The sequence below is a fragment of the Equus caballus genome, chromosome 11 (genome assembly GCF_041296265.1).
Source record: "Equus caballus isolate H_3958 breed thoroughbred chromosome 11, TB-T2T, whole genome shotgun sequence".
NCBI classification, from domain to species: domain Eukaryota; kingdom Metazoa; phylum Chordata; class Mammalia; order Perissodactyla; family Equidae; genus Equus; species Equus caballus.
The window spans coordinates 26,376,881-26,400,637 of NC_091694.1; the positions used below are offsets into that span (position 1 = coordinate 26,376,881).

At 52.6% G+C, this 23,757-nt stretch overlaps 1 protein-coding gene across 5 annotated transcripts in view; it reads left to right on the top strand.

The window, feature by feature from the left end:
* Nucleotides 1-23,757, top strand: part of ABCC3 (ATP binding cassette subfamily C member 3) — a 45,793-nt gene that overhangs the window by 20,218 nt on the left and 1,818 nt on the right. For 2 of the 5 annotated variants that reach the window (XM_023652750.2, XM_023652751.2), the window contains 21 exons: nt 36-197; nt 749-841; nt 2,038-2,241; nt 2,326-2,472; nt 2,866-2,953; nt 3,360-3,426; nt 3,651-3,777; nt 3,859-4,035; nt 9,562-9,729; nt 10,055-10,247; nt 11,193-11,307; nt 11,504-11,651; nt 11,752-11,959; nt 12,226-12,536; nt 13,613-13,812; nt 13,962-14,088; nt 15,403-15,504; nt 18,177-18,323; nt 18,501-18,659; nt 19,259-19,425; nt 22,410-22,604. In XM_023652750.2, the coding sequence (XP_023508518.2) occupies nt 36-197; nt 749-841; nt 2,038-2,241; nt 2,326-2,472; nt 2,866-2,953; nt 3,360-3,426; nt 3,651-3,777; nt 3,859-4,035; nt 9,562-9,729; nt 10,055-10,247; nt 11,193-11,307; nt 11,504-11,651; nt 11,752-11,959; nt 12,226-12,536; nt 13,613-13,812; nt 13,962-14,088; nt 15,403-15,504; nt 18,177-18,323; nt 18,501-18,659; nt 19,259-19,425; nt 22,410-22,604 (3,305 nt within the window). Of the gene's footprint in view, nt 1-35; nt 198-748; nt 842-2,037; nt 2,242-2,325; nt 2,473-2,865; nt 2,954-3,359; nt 3,427-3,650; nt 3,778-3,858; nt 4,036-9,561; nt 9,730-10,054; nt 10,248-11,192; nt 11,308-11,503; nt 11,652-11,751; nt 11,960-12,225; nt 12,537-13,612; nt 13,813-13,961; nt 14,277-15,402; nt 15,505-18,176; nt 18,324-18,500; nt 18,660-19,258; nt 19,426-22,409; nt 22,605-23,757 lie in introns of all 5 variants that reach the window. The other 3 variants (XR_002811511.2, XR_011422964.1, XR_011422965.1) reach the window with 3 other exon arrangements.

Genomic DNA, 23,757 nt, shown 5'->3' on the forward strand with positions numbered 1-23,757 from the left:
GAGGCCCAGCCCATGACCCCGCTGTCCACCTGCAGGCTCTGGTCATCACCAATTCAGTCAAACGTGAGTCCACTGTGGGAGAAATTGTCAACCTCATGTCAGTGGACGCCCAGCGCCTCATGGAAGTTGCTCCCTTCCTCAACCTGCTGTGGTCAGCACCCTTGCAGATCTTCCTGGCAATCTACTTCCTCTGGCAGGTGACTCTTGAACCCTGACCTCTACTCCCTTCCTCTAACCTTGACCTTGCTGCGAAAGGACAGAGAAGGTTCTTTTGGGTCACCAGAGGGACTGCATAATGGACACAGGAGCTTCCCTAGATATTGGGGTGGGGGACAGGACTGCACGGATGCTGGTGTCTGCAACCGAATCTTTCTAGCCTGTGCAATTGTCCTTCTCACAGAACTCAGGGGAGGGAAGAGGGACTTTGAGGCAGGGTGGGTGTGACTCTGGCTGTCACTGTCTGTCTGTCTGTATTTGCCTTCCTGTGTGTTTGGACCCCTTCCATGTCTTCCTCTTTGTCCCTATCTGTTGTCCTTATCTGATGGCCGGCTGCTTCTGCAAATGTTTTCGTCGTTAGCTTTCTCTGTGTGTCTGCTTTTCACTATCTATCTGTTTGGTTGACCATCATCGTTTGCTTCCCGCCCATTTCCATGTTTCAGGTCAATAGGCCTCTGTTTGTCTGTTGGGTTCTGTCTATATACTTTGGTTATCTGTCTATCTGTCTTAAATATCCACCATTCGTCCTCAGAACCTGGGTCCCTCCGTCCTGGCTGGAGTCGCTCTTATGGTCTTGCTGATCCCACTCAATGCAGCTGTGGCCATGAAGATCCGTACTTTCCAGGTGGGTGCAGTCAGAGCTGCCAGGTGCCTGGGGAAAGGGCATTCGCTAACCTGGGGCCTCTCACCTACTGGGCTTGCTGAGTATGGATGGCTACAAGCTGCCTTCTCAAACCTTAGCTCACTCTATCCTCGCAACAATGTGAGGGGGTGTTAGAAACACTCTCATTTTGCAGCTGAGGAACGAAGGCCCAGCGAGGTTATGATGGTCCAGAATCAGGCAGAGCTGGGATTCAAACCTGCATCTTCTGGTCTAATGAGAGTTTCTTCCACCACACCGTGCTGAGTGTAAAGAGCCAGTCATCCAGTCCTTTCTTTGCAAACATTTATTGAAGTCTGCGGTAGTTTCCCATTGCACACAGAAATGACAAACTCCCTAGGACCACCCACCAGACCCCTGCTTGCCTTGCAAGCCCTCACCTCCTGGGGTAAGGCCAAGTTTCAGCCGGTCTGGCCTTCTTTCTTTTCTCCAAAGCACCAAGCTCTGCATGCCTCTGGGCCACCACACACACTGTTCCCTGGAATGCACTTCATCTCTTCCTTGCTTGCCCAGCTCCTCCCCTTCCTCACCTCCCAGCGTAAACTCTGATGTCCCAGTCCCCATTCCACTATTCTCTCACAGGATCCTGTTGTTTCCTTTCAGAGTGCGCGTGCTAATTCATTCCGCATTTATTCAGGGAGTTGTCTGCTTCCCATCTGCCTCCGCCATCAGACTGTCAGCTTCCTGATGGCAGGGGCCTTGTTTGAGTTGTTCATCATTATCTGCCCCACATCCAGCACATGGCGTGGCACATAGTAGATCCTCAGTAAATGGAGGTTGAACAAATAAATTAATTTGGTGTGCCACATCCTGGGTTAGGGTCTGGGGGAACAAAGAGAATAAGCCATCTATACCTTCAGGAGGCTCACAATCTACAAAGGAAAGGACACCAAGCCTTAGAAACCCAGGGAAGGAGCAGAGGATGCTGCCTGGGAGGGGCAGTGATGGAGGCACTGAGATTGCAGCTGGATTTTTTCGGGCAGAGGAGACAGGGAGGCCAGGCTGGGCATTCCAGGCTGAGGTGCAGCAGGGCTGGAGGGAGGAAGAATGGGGAGCGGCCTGGATGCCTGCAGTGGCGGTGAGCACATGGACAGTACGAGCCCCTGTGGGCAGAGGCCTGGGCAGGGGAGCGGGGCCTGCCACCGCCACTCTTTCTGCAGGTAAAGCAAATGAAGTTCAAGGACTCACGCACCAAGCTGATGAACGAGATCCTGAGTGGCATCAAGGTGCTGAAGCTGTATGCCTGGGAGCCCAGCTTCCTGAAGCAGGTGGAGGGCATCCGGCAGAACGAACTCCGGCTGCTGCGCCAGGCCGCCTACTTCCACGCCGTGTCTACCTTCATCTGGACCTGCACCCCTTTCCTGGTGAGGCTCTCCCACCTCCCCGTGGCCAACCCAGCCCTCTGGGCCCAGCAGGCTCCACTCTAATGCCCATCCCCCACTCCCCAGGTGACCCTGATCACCCTCGGGACGTACGTGACTGTGGATTCAAACAACGTGCTGGACGCTGAGAAGGCCTTTGTGTCCATATCTCTGTTTAATATCTTAAAGATGCCCCTCAACATGCTTCCCCAGTTAATCAGCCTCATGGCCCAGGTAACCCCGGGTAGGGTTGGGGATTCTGCTGGCGTTACGGCTGGTTGTTTGGGACATTTAGGGTCAGGGGGCAATCCGGGGGAGTTACTGGAATCGGGGTCGGGGGGAGGGCTATTTGACATTATGAAGAATTGTTTAAAGTTGAATGAGGTCATTAGAGTCCAGGGTCATTTGGAGACAGAGGAGGTCAGGCAGCGTCTCTGGAAGCCTGAGTTCTCACAGCTTCCTCTTACCAAACTGGACCCTGTCTGTGGCGGTGCGAGCCAGAGAAGACTCAGTCATGGGAGGGGCCCCAGCGTTGGCATCTGGGCTCTCAGGGGCCCCGCCTGGCCCAGAAAGTTTGGGGCCAGCAAGGGTGGAAAGGAGTGGGGGCTGACTCACACTCTCCTGCAGACCAGCGTGTCTCTGAAACGGATCCAACATTTCCTGAGCCAAGATGAGCTTGACTTCGAGTGTGTGGAAAGAAAGACCATCGCCCCAGGTCTAGACAGCCTCTACCTGGGCTGCCCCCTGCCCAGCTCCTGCTCCAGAAAATCCTCTGTTCCAAGCTTTACACTTTTCCCTCGTGGCCCTTTACTTCTTCCTCTTATCACTCTGCTTCAACACTATGCCCCGCTCTCTGCTTCTTCCAGGCTCTCTGCTCTCCTCTCCTTCATCCCTCCCCAGGTCTTGCCCTCTCTCCTTCCTTCCCTCGGGCTCCCTCTGCCCTTTCCACTGCCCCCCAGCTTCTCTGCCTTCTCCCCTTGGCCCCCTCCCCCAGAGATCCCCATACCTCTCTCCTCCCCCTCCCCCAGGCTTCCTGCCCTCTCCTCCTCTTCTCCCCAGCCCTCCCTGCCTGCTGCCCCATCCCCTGGGCCCCCTGACCCTGTATACCTTGGTCTTCCCAGGCCATGCCATCACCATACACAACAGCACCTTCACTTGGGCCCAGGACCTGCCCCCCGTCCTGCACAGGTACCAGCTTCTCCCATCCCTTCTCAGCGACCTAAGTGGACTAAAGGTCAAATCAATGGCAGAACCCCCGCCTCACCCCCTAGTCTTTGGCCTGAAAAGCAGGAAAGCCTCAGCTTGCCAGGGTGGTATCTGGAAGAGAGGAGGATTTGGGTCTCTGAGTGGAAGATTGGGGACCAAAAACCTGACTGCTGTCTCTGACTGGCTCCTGGGCTCCTTGCCCCCAGCTTAAACATCCAAGTGCCAAAAGGGGCACTCGTGGCTGTGGTGGGGCCCGTAGGCTGTGGGAAGTCCTCCCTGGTGTCTGCCCTGCTGGGAGAGATGGAGAAGCTGGAAGGCAAGGTGTATATGCAGGTAAGAGGGGTAGGGACTCCTGGGAAGGGAAGCTTGGCCAGGCCTTGGGCAAACCCTGAAGTAACCTTCACCTGTGGCCAGGGCTCTGTGGCCTACGTGCCCCAGCAGGCGTGGATCCAGAACTGCACTCTTCAGGAAAACGTGCTGTTTGGCCAAGCCCTGGACCCCAAGCGCTACCAACAGGCGCTGGAGACCTGTGCCCTGCTAGCCGACCTGGAGGTGCTGCCTGGCAGGGACCAGACAGAGATTGGAGAGAAGGTACAGGGTTCCCTCCCATCCCTCGGGGAGCTGGTACATACAGCTGCCTACCTCAACCCAGCCGAGGTCCATATATTCATTCATTCACGCAGTCATGTAATATCATGCCCAGCTCTGTGCCAGGTACTGGGGAAACAGACCTATTAGTGGGGGAGACTGACTTTGAACAGGTAGAGGCTGTAGAATGTCCTGAGGGCCAGGCTGAAGGCCTGTGCCGGATACAGGGAGGCACTGAGTGGGGAGTCTGTGTAAGGAGAAGCATCATTGCATTTTGAGCTGAATCTTAACGGCTGAGGAAGAGGAGCTCATCGTTCATCTATTCATTCATTCATTCATCAGATTTTATTACATACCTACTCTATGCCAGGTAATATTATACAGTAGTGAATATGCCAGACCAAAATCTCTGCCTTCTTATAGCTTATACTCTAGTGGGGGAAAGAGATGATAAGCAAGATAAATAAGTAAAATATATAATATTTAGCTAAATGCTAAGGGGAAAGAATAAAATGGGGAAGGGATATAGGAATATGTGTGAGGCTGTATTGGTAGGCTGGCTTCTCACTGGGAATCGGACACCTAAACAAAGTGAGGGAGTGGGACACATCTGGGGACATGGAGCCCTATTTGGGGGAAGGGCAGTCGAGTGGAGAGAGGAGGAAGTGCAAAGGTCCTGAGGTAGAAGTGTGATTGGGGTATTCAAGAACCAGCAAGGAGGCCAGCGTGGCTGGAGTGGAGTAAGCAGGGATGAGGAAGAAGAGATGAGGCCAGTGAGGTGTTCAGGCATCCAGGTTACATAGGGCCTTGCAGTCCACTATATAGACTGTGGCTTTTACCAAGAGGGGTGGAAAGCCTTTGAAGGGGTGAGCTGAGGAATGATGGGTAGACAGTCATTCCGGTGCAGTTTGGTGTGACTGGAGGTTAGGAAGGGATGGGGAGGGTATGCAAGGCAGAACATTTACCCTAAAAACTATGGGACATCAGTGAGAGTTTTTTTTTAATTAACTTATTTATTTTTAGTTGTAAAATATGCCTGACATAAAATTTACCATCTGAACCATTTTTCAGTGTGCAGGTCAGTAGTGTTAAGTACATTCACAAAACCAATCTCCAGAACCCTTTTCATCTTGCAAAACTGAAACTTTATGCCTACGAACCAGTAACTCCCCATATTCCCCATTCGCTTCTCCCCCCGGCCCCTGGCAGCCACCATTCTACTCCCTATTTCTATGAATTTGATTATTCTATGTACTTCCTATAAGTAGAATCAGACAGCATTGTCTTTTTGTGACTGGCTTATTTCACTTAACATAATGTCCTCAAGGTTCATCCATGTTGTAGCACGTGTCAGAATGTCTTTCCTTTTTAGGGCTAATTTTCCATTTTATGTATAGACCACATTTTGTTTATCCACTCACTTGTCAATGGTCACTTGGGTAGCTTCCACCTTTTAGCTATTGTGAATAATGCTGTGGTGAACACGGGTGTGCAAAGATCTCTTAGAGCCCCAGCTTTCAATTCTTTTGAGTATATACTCAGAAGGGGAATTGCTAGATCATACGGCAATTCTATTTTTTTTATTTTTTGAGTAACTGCCATACTGTTTGCCATAACGGCTGCACTATTTTACATTCCCCCCAGCAGTGCACACAGGTTCCAACTTCACATTCTGGCCAACACTTGTTATTTTCTGTTTTAATTTTTGTTGTCATGCTTTTTTTTTTTTTCTTTGAGGAAGATTAGCCGTGAGCTAACTGCTGCCAATCCTCCTCTTTTTGCTGAGGAAGACTGGCCCTGAGCTAACATCCATACCCATCTTCCTCTACTTTATATGTGGGATGCCTACCACAGCATGGCTTGCCAAGCGGTGCCATGTCTGCCTCCGGGATCCAAACTGGCAAACCCTGGCCCTCCGAAGTGGGACATGCAAACTTTACCGCTGCGCCACCAGGCTAGCCCCTTTTGTTGTCATTCTAATGGATGTGAGGTGATATCTCATTGGGGTTTGATTACATTTCTCTAATGATTAGTGACGTTGAGCATGTTCTCTTGTGCCTCTATATCTTCTTTGGACAAATGTCTATTTACATTATTTGCCCATTTTCTAATCAAGTTGTTTGTTTTGTTGTTGAGTTGTAGGAATTCTCGATTTATACTGGATGTTAACCCCTCATCAGTTATGAGAGTTGCGAACATTTTCTTCCTTTCTATAGGTTGCTTTTTCACTCTTTTCATTGTGTCCTTTGATGCATATAAGTTTTTAATTTTGATGTGGTCCAATTTATCTATTTTTACTTTTATTGCCTGTGCTTTTGGTGTCATATCCAAGAAACCATCGCCAAATCCAACGTCATAAAACTTTCCACTCTGTTTTCTTCTAAGAGTTTTATAGTTGAAGCTCTTTTAGGTTTTTCGTTTGTTTTTATCCTAAAGATTTCAGTGTATTTTCTCAAAACAAAGACATTATCTTAGGCAATTATAGTTGGACTATCAAAATCAAGAAATTTAACATTGATACAATATTGTTATCTAATTCACTGTCTGTGGTCAAATGTTGTCATGTGTCCCAGTAATGTCTTTTTTAGCTATTTTCTTTCCTGGTCTAGGATCCAATTCAGGATCATGGCTTTGTATTGCGTTGTCATCTTTCTTTATTCTCTATCAGTCTGGATAATTCCTCAGTCTGTCTTTCATGACCTTGACACTTTTGAAGACTGCAGGCCAGTCATTTTCTAGGATGTCTGTCAATTTGAGCATGATTAGATTCAGAGTACAGTCATGCCCCACACGGTGATGGACTGCACATATGACAGGGGTCCCGTAAGATTAGTACCATGTAGCCTAGGTGTGTAGTAGGCTAGACCATCTAGGTTTGTGTAAGTACTGTATTTCTAGGTTCTTCTGGCGGGTCTGAGAATTAAATTGACATAAGACAGATTAACAGGAGACAAACAAACGAAAGTTTAATAACAGGTGTACACGGGAGAAACCCAGGAAAACTGAGTAACTTGCCAAACTGGCTGAAACCCTCACCTTAAACACCATCCTCAGATAAAGACAAAAGAAGGTGGTGGGGGTGGGGAGAGTCAGGGGGTTCAAGGGGAAGGAAGACAACTCACAGGTAGGTGAAAAGGAGCAAACTTTGGAGAACAAGTAGTGTTTGGCCGCACAGAAACAGAAGAACACAGAGGGGAGCCCAAGAAACAGGCTTTTCTAGGTTCCTCCCTGTCTACCACCTAGTTCATGTTACGCTAAGGCCATAACTGCTTCCTGAGACAGGTTTTTTTTAATCTGACTTCTTTTAGGAAGTTAAGAGGGAGGTAAGGAGAAAAACTTTCTGAGTCTTTTGCTTCTTAAAAATAACCAGCCTAAAATAATCCTCATGTTAAAGAGACACATTTTAGGGTGGCAAATTTTATTCCCTGTCAGTACACCCTATGATATTAGCACAATAATGAAATCACCTAACAATGCATTTCTCAAAACATCCTCCCCATGATGAAATGATGTCTGACTGTATATGTCTTTTGGGGAAATATACCAAGGAAATGATGTTAAGTCCTCCTTGGTGCATCATATCAGGAGGCACATGATGTTGGTTGGTGCTTTATTGACAATGTTAACTTTGATCACTTGATTGAGATGGTATCTTTTTTTAAAGATTTTTAATTTTTTCCTTTTTCTCCCCAAAGCCCCCTGGTACATAGTTGTACATTCTTTGTTGTGGGTCCTTCTAGTTGTGGCATGTGGGACGCTGCCTCAGTGCAGCTTGATGAGCAGTGCCATGTCCGTGCCCAGGATTCGAACCAACGAAACACTGGGCCGCCTGCAGCGGAGCACACGAACTTAACCGCTCGGCCACGGGGCCAGCGCCTGAGATGGTATCTTTCATTGATGATTTTATTTCATAACTTTCATTGATGTTTCTTGCCTAAATCAATGTTTACTGTGATTTTTGCCAAACAGTGATTTCCTAACTCCTTAGTTATTGGTTGGCATTCTACTCTAAGAGAGAGCTTTGGGGCTGGCCCGGTGGCGCAGCAGTTAAGTGTGCATGTTCCGCTTCTCAGCGACCCGGGGTTCGCCGGTTCGGATCCTGGGTACGGACACGGCACCGCTTGGCACACCATGCTGTGGTAGGTGTCCCACATATAAAGTAGAGGAAGATGGGCATGGATGTTAGCTCAGGGCCAGTCTTCCTCAGCAAAAAGAGGAGGATTGGCAGCTGTTAGCTCACGGCTAATCTTCCTCAAAAAAAAAAAGAGAGAGAACTTCTCCCTCCTTCCCCATTTTTTACTTATTCATTAATTTCTTTATATCAATATTAATTTCTCATGGATTCTGATTTAATTCCATGGGTTATCATCCATTACTATCATTATTTATCTTGATGCTCAAACTTGTCAGTGAAGGGTTTTAAGCAGGGACGTGAATTGCATTTTGAAAAGTTGCCCGGACTGCATTGTGGAGGGGCCTAAGGGCACAGGAACCAGAGAGGAGGCTCTCCTGATGTTCTGGGGGAAGTGATGAGGGTCTGAGCCTTGAGGTGGGCATGGGAAACTTTTAGGTAGGAGTCCGAAGTTATAGGAACCCAGAGAAGGCCTCCACATCTGACTCAACTCCTTCCCGTCTCTCTTGGACCCACGCTGACCTCGCACACGCAAACCTAATTTAGTGCCCAGCACATAGTAGGCACTCAAAAAGGGCTGGTTGGTTGAATGCAGGCATGCTCGCATGCCTCAGTCACTACAGCTGCATGTCCACCCCCTGCTTCTCCCCAGAAGCTCCAGCTCCCACCCCATACTTGCTCTCCCCAGGGGTCAATTTCTAAGGGTACCCTGAAGAACTGGGCCCTGTTCAGATGGAATGAGGAAAGCAGGTGGTAGGAGAGCAGGCTGTACCTCTGGGGTCTACCCTCTGGGCCCAGCCCTGCCACTGTGTGCCTCAGTTTATCCATCAGGGGTTAAAGGAGAGATCTTACCTCCCCACAGCACCTGAAAAATCTCAAGGTTGATGAATTCTGGGGTTGATGCTGGGTTTCCATCCTTGCTTCTGCCCTCAATAGTTCAGGACCTTGAACAAAGTCATTAACATCTTGGGCTCTAATTTCTTCATCTGGAAAGTGGGGCTAATGATACCTCCCTGGAAGGACTGACATGAGGACCAAATGAGATAGTTGTTACGAAAGTCACCTGAGGACTGTATGGGCGATGGGAAATTAAAAAGTCTATTAAGGACCTCCTGGGGATTTCTAGCCTCCCAGTGTTGGAAGATGGCAGGCAGGGAACCCACCTGGGTAGGGTGGTGGAGCCAGGGGAGCAGGATGTCCTCACTCACCCTGGGAGGACTCAGAGCCACTACCCCTTCCTCTGTGGCCTCAGAGCTTCACAGGGACAGGATGAGGCATGTGAAATGTGGATTTAGTCATCTCCCTTGCTGAATGGCAGTGGACAGGGCCCTTGTCCCCCTTGTCCCTGTCTGACTCCCTTCTACTCAGCCCACACCTCCCCTCCCTCCTCCATCCAGGGCATTAACCTGTCTGGGGGCCAGCGGCAGCGGGTCAGTATGGCCCGAGCTGTTTACAGTGCTGCCGACATTTTTTTGTTGGATGACCCACTGTCAGCCGTGGACTCCCATGTGGCCAAGCATATCTTTGACCAAGTCATCGGGCCAGAGGGTGTGCTGGCAGGCAAGGTGAGACCCGCAGGAAGCTAAGGGGACTAAGGTGAGACCTAGGACCCTAGGAGAGAACGGGTGGGAGGCCAAGGGGTTTGTGTGAGACCTGGAGGTGTGGGAGGCCTGAGAAGCAGGAGTGTGGGTTGGGCGGAGGGAGAAACCCACGGTGGGGGGGACACACCCCAGAGGCACCGAGCCAGCTGGGGGTGTGAGCATGGGGTGAGTCACTCGTGTGCCTGTCCATGCTCCCGGGCACACCGGTGCCTCTCACTCCACGGCCTCGTGCCTGTGCAGTGGGCGTGCCGAGGGCGCTAGGAGTGATAGCCTGCTGTCTCCTCCCCAGACGCGGGTGCTGGTGACGCATGGCATCAGCTTCCTGCCCCAGACAGACTTCATCATAGTGCTGGCTGACGGACGGGTGTCTGAGGTGGGCACCTACACAGCCCTGCTGCAGCGCAACGACTCCTTTGCCAACTTCCTCCGAAACTACACACTGGATGACAGTGGGGAGCACCTGGAGGAGGACAGCAGGGCCAGTAGGTGCCATCCCTGGCCCTGCGTGTTCCTACGCCTTCCCAGCGTCTCCTCTGTCTCGGGGCCTCTGAGTGTCTCTGGACAGGCCCAGTGTTGTACAAGGGAGGTTCTGGGCAACTTGGACCACCTGTGTGGCAGTCAGACATCCCCAAGAGGGAAAAGGAAGCAGATGTGGTCAGCTCCCTCCTCCTCTTCTTCCCTAACTGGGTGACCCCCACCCGCAGCTCGGGTCTCAGAGCCTTAGTTTTCCCAAGAGTCAAAAGGGCATAAGAACCCAGCTTGGACGGCAAGGCTGTTTCACAGATAAATTGTAAATATGCAAGTGCTGGGGAAAGTCATTTATTTATCAATAAATATTTATTGAGGAATTACTATATCTAGGCACTGAGAGAGAGCAGCGAACAAACAGAAAACTCCCTGTGCTCGTGGAGCGTATTGAAAGCCCCGGGCTCACGAGAGCACCGTGTAGCCCAGTCCTGGCTCCCCCACCCCAGACTCTGCTGGCTCACAGCCCTTCTCCTGCGTTTTTTTGCTGTATATACAGCTAACATGTCTTGAGCATTTACTAAGTGCTATGCCCCCCGCTAAGCACTTGACACACATTCTTTGCTTCGGTCCTCACAGTGACAATGACACGATGAGGCAGGTACTATTCTTATCTTCATTTTACCTGCCTGCCTACAGTGATGCAGTGAGGATTTGAGATTTAAGCTCAGCCTGTCTGACTCCAGAGCCCAAGCTCCTAACCCTTGTATTTGAGTCCCCTTCTCCAGGGTCTCCAATGGGAAGTTTTTCTTCTGTCTAACCTACGTCTTTCTTGCTGCCCTCTCAATGCTCTCTTCTGTCATGCTTGTCCATTCGGGCCTCGTCGTTGGAGTGGGGATTGGGGGATACCAGGGGCTTTCAGGGAGCTTGCTGGCCTCTGTCTCCCTCCCAACCCACTGCAGCTTTGGAGACTGTAGACGACGAGGAGATGCTGCTGATTGAAGACACGCTCAGCAGTCACACGGACATGATGGAGAATGAGCCAGTCATGTATGAGGTCCAGAAGCAGTTTATGAGGTGAGCTCCTGAGCTCTCAGCACCCTGGGAGGCTGCCTCAGGGCTCCCCAAGCCCTGCCAGCGTGGGTGCAGGTGGTTGTATTCCCTGACGCTCACACCCCGGGCCTCTGGCTGCAGCCTGAACCCTCCTCCTGGGGCTCTGTCCTGTGGGTGTGTTGGAGGCCTCCTCTCTGGGCCTGACCAGCTGCCTCCGCAGACAGCTGAGTGCCATGTCCTCGGAAGGGGAGGGCCAGGGTCGGCCTGTGTCCCGGAGACGTGTGGGTCCAGCAGAAAAGGTAGTGCCCGTAGCAGAGGCGAAGGCAAGCGGGGCACTGATCCAGGAGGAGAAGATGGAGACGGGCACTGTGAGTAGGGTGGACAAGGAGGGCTGGAGAGGGTGGGCAGGCCCCCAAAAGTCCCCGGCCTCACAGGTGTCCTCTGTCCCTGACTGCCATTGCTGTGCAGGTGAAGCTGAGTGTGTTCTGGGATTATGCCAAGGCCATGGGACTCTGTACAACACTGGTCGTCTGTCTGCTGTATGCGGGTCAGAGTGCAGCTGCCATTGGGGCCAACGTTTGGCTCAGCGCCTGGACTAACGAGGCCATGGTGGACAGCCGCCAGAACAACACCTCCCTGAGGCTGGGTGTCTATGCCACCTTGGGAATTCTGCAAGGTGAGCCTACAGAGAGACCTGGAAGGGGCTCCATTTGCCCCTTCCTCACCTCAGGGCTCCTAGGTCCCCCAGCCATGCCCTTGCCTCTGAGTCTCCCTCCACCATCATAGCCATGGTGCCACCCAATGCCTCCTTAACCCACCCAAGTGGTCCCCTCGCCTCTGAGCCCACCTAGCCCACCCTGGCGATCCCCTCTCTCAGAACCTGCCCCTGCATGCCCGCCACCTGGCCTAGGTGAGTGAGAGTCCCTCTGTCTCCTCCAACAGGGTTCCTGGTGTTGCTGGCAGCCGTCACGATGGTGGTGGGCAGCGTCCAAGCTGGGCACTTGCTTCACCAGGCGCTGCTAGACAACAAGATGCGCTCACCACAGTCCTTCTTCGACACGACGCCCTCAGGCCGTATCCTTAACCGCTTCTCCAAGGACATCTACGTCATCGATGAGGCTCTGTCTCCCGGCATCCTCATGCTGCTGGGTACCTTCTTCAACGCACTCTCCATCCTCGTGGTCGTCATGACCAGCACACCGCTCTTTGCGGTGGTCATCCTGCCCCTGGCTGTCCTCTACATCTTGGTGCAGGTGCGTGGCATGCCGGTGGGCGTGGCTCTCGTGTGGGCAGGGGACCAGGGGTGGGATGTAGGGAGGCTGGACTCCAGCATCACAGCTGAATTTGCTTAAGGACAATAGTAGTCAGTTACTCACCTCTTTGAAACTTCTTTTTATCACCTGCAAAATAGAGAGACTCATGGAACCTACCTCATAGGGCTGTTGTTGGATAAAATGAAACCCTTGCAAATTGTGGCTGGCCCTGGAACTCTGGATGCTGGCTGTTTTTCAGTAAAATATTAAGTTTGAGACATATTATCCTTCCCGTCTTTTTACACCTGTCTAAACATGGATGTGTATGTATATTCTAAGACATATGAGCTGATAACATTCAGATCCAGCTAACTGTAAAAGGCATTTGCATTGCTGAGCCCCTAGCTTGCCAGGACTAATCAATTGATGAAGGTCATCCACGAGGTGGCCGGAAGCTCAGCCCCTGTGTACAGAGACTCTGGTCTGGGCTGTGCTAAGTGTTGGGGCAGGGGACCCCCAGATATACATTCTATATGGCCCTCGCCATCTTGGGGCCCACAGGGTAGAAGATGGAAGCTGTAGACAGAACCATGTTTTTGTGGGGCTGAAGTGGGGCTGGGGTGGGGAGAGTCTCTTGAAGAAAAAGAATACAAAATTATCTTCTTTTTGCACATTTTGCAAAATTTTGACTGTGTGAGAACACTGCTAGGGCCCCTAAGTGGAGTAGGCATATTCGCTGACTTAGGAGGCCGTGCAAGTTCAGTGCTGTAATCCAGGGCCCCACAGAGGGGGCGGGGGTCAGGAACTGAGAGGGAATCACGAAAGGCTTTGTGGAGGAAGTGGCCTGGAAGATGGAGCAGAGATGAGCAGAGAGAAAGCGGGGAATGAGTTCACGGAGCCACATCAGAACCCCAAGTCTTGAGTCCTTGCAGGTAGCAGGAGGGAGCAAGGTCTAATGGAGGAGTGGGGCTGTCTGGGAAGAGGCCCGGGGGAAATGGATGGGTTCAGAGGACATGTAGGACTGAGTTGGGGGTCGCACAGTTCTGACCCCAAGCTCTTTCTCCATCCTCCGTCAGCGCTTCTATGCAGCCACATCACGGCAACTGAAGCGTCTGGAATCGGTCAGTCGCTCGCCCATTTATTCACGCTTTTCGGAGACGGTAACTGGCTCCAGCGTCATCCGGGCTTATGGCCGCAGCCAGGACTTCATAGCCCTCAGTGATGCTACAGTGGACACGAACCAGAGGAGCTGCTACGTCGATATCGCCTCCAACCGGTCAGAAACCTGCCCCCCTTACTCCCGGCCCCTCCAGGAGTTCCCACCAGGGTCTCTGTGGTTCTGGGTCCTAGCCCCTCCTTCCCCTCAAACAGAAAACTGGCCCCTTCCTGCACCTGCCCCACTTCCTCCCTGTCTGATCCCCACAGGTGGCTGGGGGTCCATGTGGAGTTCACGGGGAACTGTATTGTGCTCTTTGCTGCCCTCTTTGCTGTGATTGGGAGAAGCAGCCTGAGTCCGGGGCTGGTGGGCCTTTCTGTGTCCTATGCCCTACAGGTACGCAGGGCTCCGGGCCCCAGGGCAGGGCCACCTCTAGGGCGGAGGACACACAGGTGTCCCAGACATCACCTGAGCACCTAACTCTGCCCGGTGTGGGGACCAGCCACAGATTCTGCCCACCAGGACTGTGAGCTCCCAGTGCCGCGTGGAGTGCCACTCCCACCAGCAGGGAACTGTAATGCAGGGTGAGCAGGTCTCTGTGGAGGGAGGAACAAAATGTTGTAAGAACGTGGCGGAGAGTCTCTACCTGGGGTGTTGGAGAAATGATCTTGGAGCTTGGCCCCAAAAGACAAACTGAATTTGTCCTGCCTGTGCACAAGATCTAGAAGGTCAACCCTGACAGAGGCCCTGGGCGGGGAATCCCCCTCGTTTCACACACCCACAGAGAAAGTACCTGGAGAAGGTGACCGGAGCCGGGGCTGGAGGTTGGGCAGGTCACTGTGATATCAGCCTATAGTTTCAAAGGGTTAAATAATTACCAATGGAATTTATGCGAATCAGATCACCTTTTTGATGCCTCAAGTGGCTCAAGTCTTGAATGCTCTGGTAAACAAAGGACAATCCAGACACATCTTCATCTCACACTTTAATGTACACATGAATCAGGGAGAGCTTGTTAAAATGTAGGTTCTGGTACAGTAGGCCTAGAATAGGGCTCAGGATTCTGCATGTCTATCAAGACTCCTTGGGGCCAGCCGCGTGGCTGAGTGGTTAAGGTCACACGCTCTCCTTCCCACGGCCCAGGGTTTCGCTGGTTCACCACTCGTCAGGCCACGTTGAGGCGGCGTCCCACGTACCACAACTAGAAGGACCTACAACTGAAAATTCACAACTATGTGCTGGGGGGATTTGGGGAGAAAAAAGCAGAAAAAAAAAAAAGAGGATTGGCAACAGTTGTTAGCTCAGGTGCCAATCTTTAAAAAAAAGAAAAAGACTCCTTGGTCCACAAAGTGTGGTCCAGGGGTGAGTCACGTCAACATGGTCTGGGAGGTTGTTAGAAATGCAGAATCTCAAGTCCCACCACAGACCTACTGAATCAGAAGCTGCATTTCAACGAGATCCTCTGGGAAGTCTTTCTTATACATATTAATGTTGAGAATCACTGGGCTGGGTGGCCATTAGTTAAATCTGCATTGCCACTGCCTGAGGTACAGTTGTGATGAGAGCCCCAGGTGGCACCCCTGTGGACTTGCCTAGGCCCACCTGGGTCATAGATGGGACAGGAGCATAATCAGGGAGTCTGAACTCCTCCCAAAGCTGTTGCAGAGGGAGGGAAGATCACGCTACCCATGACCCAGTCCCTTTGGCCAGGTGACATTTATTCTGAACTGGATGATCCGAATGATGTCAGCCTTGGAGTCTAATATCGTGGCCGTGGAGAGAGTCAAGGAGTACTCCAAGACGGAGACAGAGGTGCGTCCGGCAGAGAGCCTGGGGCAGGGGGAACCTAGAATTGCTGGGGAAGGGTGCTTGGTGGCCCGCCATCCCTGTAGCCCAAGGCCCGGTGTGCAGGCGGCTCTTTCCTCGTTCATTCAACCCTTATCGAGCATCAGCCAGGTCTGTGCTAGAAGGTGTAGAGGGTCCAGAGCTGAGCAATGTCGGCTCTGCCCTCAGGCAGATTGTGAGCCAGTGGGAGCGGTAGGACAGTGCGGGGCTCTGCAGTGGAGGACAGCAGCCTTGCGTGGTGCACCCAAAGAGGGCACATATGGGGGGGTCATTCAGCTGGGGTGAGCAAGACAGGTAAGCATTCCAGCCAAGGACATCCGCCTGGATGAAGGAGCGGGGTTGGGGCGGCGTGCCCTTTGTTGGGGAAAGGAAGTTGTCCTCCCCTGGGGGCGCAGACTTTTCTCCGCCCGCTCCCTCCCGTGGTTGCACCACAGGCTTCTTCATGTCCAGAAGCTGCACCATCTCTGAGATCTTAACGTCAAGCGTCCCACTTTCAGACCACCCTTCTCATCCCCCTGGATCACGTGTTCCACACCCTCCGCTGACACAGTACTTTGTCCTCATTGGGACCCCCAATCCCGTCACCTGCCTTTATCCCTCTATCCATCAGCTCATCTAGCCTGGATCCTATGTTCCACCACTGCCGCTGCTCTCAATGCCCCTGCCCTTCTCCCTCTCAGTTATACTCACCTACGAAACCCCGCCTCAGGTGCCCATCTGTCTACCTTCTACGTGCCTGCACGGAGCAGCTGAAACCTTGCTGGAGGACCTCACTGCTTCTACTTCCAGTTTGTAACCACACACCACTGCTGGGTATTCCTGCTTTTCTTCCCCGGGAAGCAGGTGTTCCCACTCTCAGAAAGATCTGTTCTGAACATTTTTTCCTCAAACCCCCACACCTCCTTCTCCCTTGTGCTCATCCATCGGCCTTGCCTGACAGGTCAATGAGAAAATAGGTGATAAGGGGTGAACTCCCTTGACCTTCCTGCCTCCGGATTTTCAAACCTGCCTGTGCTCCTTTCACCTTCTTCCTTTCTCTTTCAACAGGAAGTGGCCCTCCTTGTTTCAAAGTCCACCCCTTCTACTTTGCGCGGCCACCCAAGGACTCGCTTCCTCCATTACACCCTCCATCTCCCACATGGTCCGTCTTGCTCCCCCTGTTGGATGATTCCCACTCACATGCAAAAATATGCCATCATATCTTCCGCTTAGACACACAAACCAACCCGCCCTTTCCCCCACATCCTACTGCCCCATTTCTCTGCTCTCTTTTGCCACGCAGCTTGCTTTAAAATATGGTCCACATGTTCTCCCCAGTCCCATCACCCTTGAACTCATCTGCCTCCTGCAACCTGGAGGAAGGACCCCTCCCTTCTTCTTGGAAGGCCCTCCCTCATGGCTTCTGTGACCCCAGCTCTGGCCCTGTCAGTCTCCACTGAGCTCCCCGCCCCACCCCCCACCCGCCTGGCCTCTCCTGGCCCTACGGCCTCCACCACCCCTGCCTTCCCCCGGCATCCCCCGTCATCCCCCCAGCCCCACACTCTCTAGGAGCTTCAACTTCTCCCTCTTCATGTCTCGTGTTCCCATTTTCCCCTGTCTGTTCACATGATCCTGTCTCCATATCCTAAAAAATTCTGCCCCCCACCCTGCTGCCCCTTCTTTGACACCTTCTCCTCCTCGAGAGCCCTCTCTGTCGGCTGCCTTGCTTTCTGTGTGCTCACAGGCTGGCTTCCCCCGTCTCGAAGCAGGGCTGGCTTCGTGGGTGTGTGTGTGTGTGTCAGGCACACAGGTCCCCCTGCTCAGAAGGGCCTCATGCTTGGTTTGACACTCTGCTGTCACCACCTGGACATTCTTCATAATTTTTGAACAAGGAGCCCCACCTTTTCATTTTGCACTGGGCTTCCCAAATTATGTAGTTGGTCCTGTCTCGAAGTTACCGTATCTTATGCCCAACTTATTCTGACACCCTTCTAACTAGCCTCCCTGTTTCCACCCTCCCCTCACCCTTTCCCTCACAGCAGCCAGAGGCATCTTTTAAAACCACATCAAATTACGTCATCCCTCTGTGCGTTGCCTTCTAATGGCTTTGCATCTTACTCAGAGTAAAAAAACCAAAGTTCTTAAAATAACCTGCAAGGCTCTACGTGATGGGGCCACCAACTGCCTCTCCCCTTTGTCACTGTGCCCTAGAACACACCTGGAGGCATTTGCACTTGCTGTTCCCTCTGCCTGGCATGCCCTTCCCCCAGATATCTACTTGGCTTGTTCCTTCACCTCCCTCAGGTCTTTATTGAAATGTCACCTCCTCCGGGAAGCCATCCCTGACCACCCTGTATACAACAGCAACTCCAAGCTCTTCTTAGCATTCATCACCTTCTTACATTATATGGATGTGCTTGTTTGTTGATTTTATGCTCCCTATACTAGAATGTAAGCCTCCCAGGGGGCAAGGACTTTGTCTTGTTCACCACTGTGACCCTTGAACCAGAGGGGCCACAGGGGCACCAGGGACTTTCCCACAGGGACCAAGTCGGTGAGGATGGAGGGGGCTTTGGGAGGGAGACTGAAAAGTGGGAGAGGGCCAGTTGGGAAGAGGTGCCACGCTGATGCTGACGCAGAACCGTCTCCCCTCCCACCAGGCCCCTTGGGTGGTGGAGGGCCGCCGCCCCCCCGCAGGCTGGCCCTCGCAGGGCGAGGTGGAGTTCCGCAACTACTCTGTGCGCTACCGGCCGGGCCTGGAGCTGGTGCTGAAGGATCTGAGTCTGCGCGTGCGCGGTGGTGAGAAGGTGCGCGTGGGGTGGGTTTGCCCCCGGAGATGCGGCCACAACCCTTGTGGAGAGTATCGATAGGTGGCAGAGCAGGTGCTTCGGCCCACACCTCTGCTGGGCCGCTCTAGGGGAGTCCCAGAGATGCCCTCCTGACCCCTTAGCCTCCCCCTGGCAGCGCTTCCCTACCTCCTCCAGGTGGGGATCGTCGGCCGCACTGGTGCTGGCAAATCGTCCATGACCCTCTCCCTGTTCCGCATCCTGGAGGCCGCAGAGGGGGAAATCCGCATTGACGGCCTCAACGTGGCGGACATAGGACTCCATGACCTGCGTTCTCAGCTGACCATCATCCCCCAGGTACCAGCCTGACGTGGACGGGCCACACTGACCAATGACTCTGGGGGGCAGGCCCCAGCCCTGTTCTGTAGCTTGAGGTCTGAGACTGGGACCTCGGTCTGGGAGGCTGGAGAGCAGACCAGCAAGGACAGAGCCACAGAGCCACCACCGGTCATGGATCTGGAAGGGTCAGACGCACCCTGGCCCAGTCAGACCCTGCCCTCTGACCTCCTGGGCCAGCAAATGGGGCAGGACCCTAGGACCCCTCGAGCACCCCATCCCCTGAGACATGCTGTCCTGGGCTCCTTGTTTCACAGCTCAGAATTACACTCACTTTTTCTGGCTCCTCTGGGGTGTTTTATCTGCCGACTGGACACTTCGGAGTCAGATTAGCGGCTCCGGTCTCTGCTTTAGCGGTGGGCTTTGTGATGGGCAAGGCTGAGGTTATCGCTTCCCCCCAGGCATTTTTCTCTCCCCTTGGCCATTGCCTCCCTCCTCGAGGGCTGGGGACAGAGTGGGAATGCTGCCACCTCCATCCCTCTCTTTGTCCCTGGCCCTGGGGCCCACGGCTCCTGGTGGGGCCTGAGCTTCCCCCCTCTGAGACCTTGTTGTGTCCCTAGGACCCCATCCTCTTCTCGGGGACCCTGCGTATGAACCTGGACCCCTCTGGCAGTTACTCAGAAGAAGACTTATGGCGGGCCTTGGAACTGTCCCACCTGCACGCGTTCGTGAGCTCGCAGCCAGCGGGCCTGGACTTCGAGTGCTCCGAGGGTGGGGAGAATCTCAGGTAACGGCTCGGAGCGGGTCAGAAACGCAGAAACACACAGACAAGAACAGATTGGCGGTTATCAGTGGGGAAGGGTGAAAGGGGTAAAGGGGCACATATGTATATATGGTGAGAGATAAAAACTAGATCATTGAGGGTGAGCATGATGCAGGCTGTACAGAAACTGGTATATGATAATGCACACCTGAAATTACACAATGTTATAAACCCATATGACCTCCATAAAATAATTTTAAAAAGAAAGAAAGAAACAGCACTCTGGAGCCGGATGATCGAGCATCCGATGACCCGGAGTCCAGGCAGCCCCATCTTCCCTCCCCACTCCCATCTCAGCCTGCGTGAACTCAGGGGGCCTTGTTTTGCATCGAGCATATTCTGTGTGCCACGCACGTTGCACTACCTCACTGAGTCCTCACACAAGCCCCAGAGGTGGTCCGTGGTCCCACTTCGCAGATGGGGAAACTGAGGCAGAGCCAGGGCCACACAGCTGGGAGGAGGTGTGCCTGGGATTTGAACCAGGTCTGGGAGATTCAAGCCCTGTTCAGTCCTGTCTTGTGAGGCTGTCAGCGCTATGCTTGGCCTGGGGAGAGGGCGTGACTGAGCCTGTGGAGCAGTGGGCGGAAGCCCACAGTGTTTCCAGGAGATCACAGATAGTTTCCAAGATGGAGGCAGTCTCGTCTGTAGTTTAGGAGAGGGCAAAGTGAGCTCTCCAGGCCCTTCTTTGCCTTCTTATAGTCTCAGACTTTATATACTCAGCCACTAGGCTGTGCATTAGGGAGGGCCAGAAGTCACTTTTCACTGGGTCTAAAGGCTTGAAATACCCATACCTGTGTTAGCTGTGTGATTTGGGGCAAGTTGCTTAACCTCTCTGTGCCTCTTTTTCCTTCACTCTAAAATGGGGATAATAATACCCATACCTCTTGGCATCACACTGCCCAATAAAAATATATGAGCTACATATGTGTAATTAAAATCTTTTTTAGTAGCCACCTTAAAAAAAGGAAAAAGAAGCAGGTGAAATAAATTTTCCTAGTATGTTTTATTGAGCCCAATCTATCTAAAATATTATCATTTCAACATGTAATTGATATAAAAGTTATTAGGTACACTTTGCACTTTTTTTGTGCTAAGTTTGAAATCCTATGCGTATTTTTACATCTTGCAGCACTTCCCAGTTCAGACTAACCACACTGCAAGTGCTCAAGAGCCGCGTGTGGCCGGGGGCTCCCATTGGGACAGAGAGGTCCTAGGGTCGCTGGGATGTGACGGGTGATGTGTATGATGAGACAGAAAGCACTTCCCCTGGATATGCTCCCGAGAAATTTAGCTATTCTTATGCTTATTCTGACTCTACTCTCTTCGAGGCTATACCCGTGGACTTTCTCCAGACCTCAGAAACAGAAACAACCCCCTTTCCACTTGCTCAGCACTGTTAAGTGTTCAGAGCACTTTGGCCTCCACTATATTGTCTCATCTTTACTGCAGTCCTACGGGCCGGAAACGAGCCTCCAAACTGTAAAATTATTTGCCCAAAGCTGCTCATCTAGCAAGGGGAGGGGCAGGGACTCAAGGACGTGAGGGATCTTTTTTTCTTTTTTAAATGGAACATTATTTTGTTTTGTTTTTTATTTATGGGGTTTTTTTTTGTTTTGGTTCTTTTGTTTTTGTTTTTGCTGAGGAAGATTCACCTTGAGTGAAACATCTGTGCCAATCTTCCTGTTTTGTATGTGAGTCACCACCACTGCATTGTTGCCAATGACTGGTGTAAATCTGCACCCAGGAACTGAATCCAGGCTGCCAAAGTGGAGCATGCCGAAGTTTACCACTAGGCCACAGGGCCAGCCCCCAAAGTGGGGACTTCTGCCCCAAACCTTTCCTTGCTGCATCCTAGCCACCAGTGCGATGCCCCCACCTCCCCAGGCAGCCCTGTAGGACGGAGTGTACATTTTATCTGGATTTCACTTACACATCCATGTTGAGGGAGCTGGTGGACAAGCATAGGCTTCTAGACCCTGCACCCCATAGCTGTTTTTTGGTCCATTCTTCTCTCACTGCTCCTCCCCCAGAGCATCTCCTCCAGCCCCACATACACCAGGATCTGAGATGGAAATCGGCTCCCTCCTCCCTCACTGAACTTGTAGCCACTTTAAGTATAACCTGTATCCTGTGCCAGTCCCACCATAAATCAGCCCCAAGTTCTATCTGGCAGATCTTTCTGTTGCCAAAACCTTCATTAGTTGCGGGAATAGGCCAGGGAGAAAGCCTGGCCTTCACTCGGGCTGTGGTGACTCACCCCTTTGGGAAGGGCTGAGGTATGTGTCCTTGGGTATGGGGGTGCAGCAGCCTCTGTGGTTGGGAACACGGCCTCACTTTGTTCCCTAGCTCTGCCTTCCAAGGCAAGAGGTTGAAGGTATGCATCCTGCCCTTCCTCTGCCTCCCTGTTGACCAGACATGGAGGAGTGCCCCAAGTCCTCCCCTCCCCTGCCCCCCTTCCTTATTCCCATAGCAGAGCCCTGGCCTATATCCCCAGTTGGGACAGGAGATGACTGTCTGAATCGTGTGATATTAGGCTCAGCAAGATGGCATAATGTGTGCAAATATCTAGGAAGAGCCATTTAAGTGTGTTTTTACTAAGGTGTAAATGACTGATAGAGTGAAGCAGAGAAAGATCATGACACTAGTTGAGGAGTAAGGACCAGGAAGAAAGCACAGAAAGAGGAGGCTGGGGGTGCCAGAGACAGACTGAGGATTTCACAATGTTGTCCGGTACTGGCTCCATCTGGAGGCCCCTCATTATCCCTGTGGTGTCCAGACCTCGACTCTGTGTTCCAGGAGGACGGGGCCAAGGCAGAAATGGGAGAGGTTAGACAGAAAGCCAGTCCTGGGCCGTTGGGGTGGAGCGAAGACGGAAACAGTTCGGGGAGTGAGGCCTGGAGGCAGGTTGAGGGCACCCAGCTGGAGATGCTTTCTTTCCCCATTCCCAGCGTGGGCCAGCGGCAGCTCGTGTGCCTGGCCCGAGCCCTGCTCCGCAAGAGCCGCATCCTGGTTTTAGATGAGGCCACGGCCGCCGTCGACCTGGAGACTGACGACCTCATCCAGGCTACCATCCGCACCCAGTTTGAGAGCTGCACGGTGCTGACCATCGCACACCGGCTCAACACCATCATGGACTACAACAGGTGGGGCACCAGAACCCAAGCGTGGAGGGACCTAGTAGGGTCACCTTGGCCATTGGGAAGAGGCAAGCAGATTAAAGTTATCTGGACTTGGGAGAGCTCGTGGGGTTGTCTAGAGTGTAGAGGGCAGAGCAGCGTTCCCCAAGTTATAGATAAGGAACAGAACAGAGTGGGGTTACATGGACGCGGGGGGCACAGTGATGTTTTCTGAGACACAGGGGACACTTTGGGGTTACCGTGTGAGAATGGGGCACACTGAGACTCCAGTGAATTGTGCACAGGCCACCTCCCTCCAGCTTCCTATTAATGCGATGAGATGAGGGGAACTGGACCCTTCGTGCCAAATCCTGTCACTCCCTGAGCCCCCGTTTGCAGAATGCCCGTTTGGCCATCACTTCACTTTGTGCCTCCCTTCCTCCCCGGGAGGTGGGTGTACAGATGAGGAAGCCTCTGAGTTCCAGAAGGTGCATGATGCTTGGGTCCCTGCCTTGGTGGGCTGGACCCTGACAGCACTGTAAGGAGCAGACGCCTTGTGGTAGGAGAGCAGAGGGCTGACTCCCAGACCCCGCTCAGCTGCTGACTGCTGTGTGACCTTGGGCAGTTCGCAAAATCTTCATGAACCTCTCTCTCAGGGCTGTGGTAAGGAGTCAATGAAATAAAGCATTGAAAGTGCAGGTGGTCCTGGGAGATGTTAGTTTCCCCGCAGCCCCTTACTGTAATTCTCCCTGGCACCAGTCCCTTCCAGGAGTAGGGAAGGGGCCTTGCCCTCAGAATCTTAGGGCTTCCTTGGGGAGGCAGCCCACTCAGCCAAAAGGAAAAACTGTGACCTAGTCCCTCATTGTGCCCAATGCCGAGGTGTGGCAGGAGGACAAGGGGAGGGGCTGTGTGACTCAGAAGCGTCACAGAAGGGAGGTGGCGCTGGCCTGGCAGGCTGGCCTCCTTGCAGACATGGGAGCTCAGAGTGAGGAGAGCAGACAGGAAGCTGCAACAAATCTGTGTTGAAGGAGTGTGGTGGGAGTATATCAACAGGGCTTCATTCACAAAACAAATGCCCAGAGGGCATGGGGAGGTGGGGAGGCTGCCATGGACAGGGCACTGGGGCAGACCTTGTACCTCCCTCAGAAGTGTCCCCACACGGCCCCTGGGGGCTTGTGAA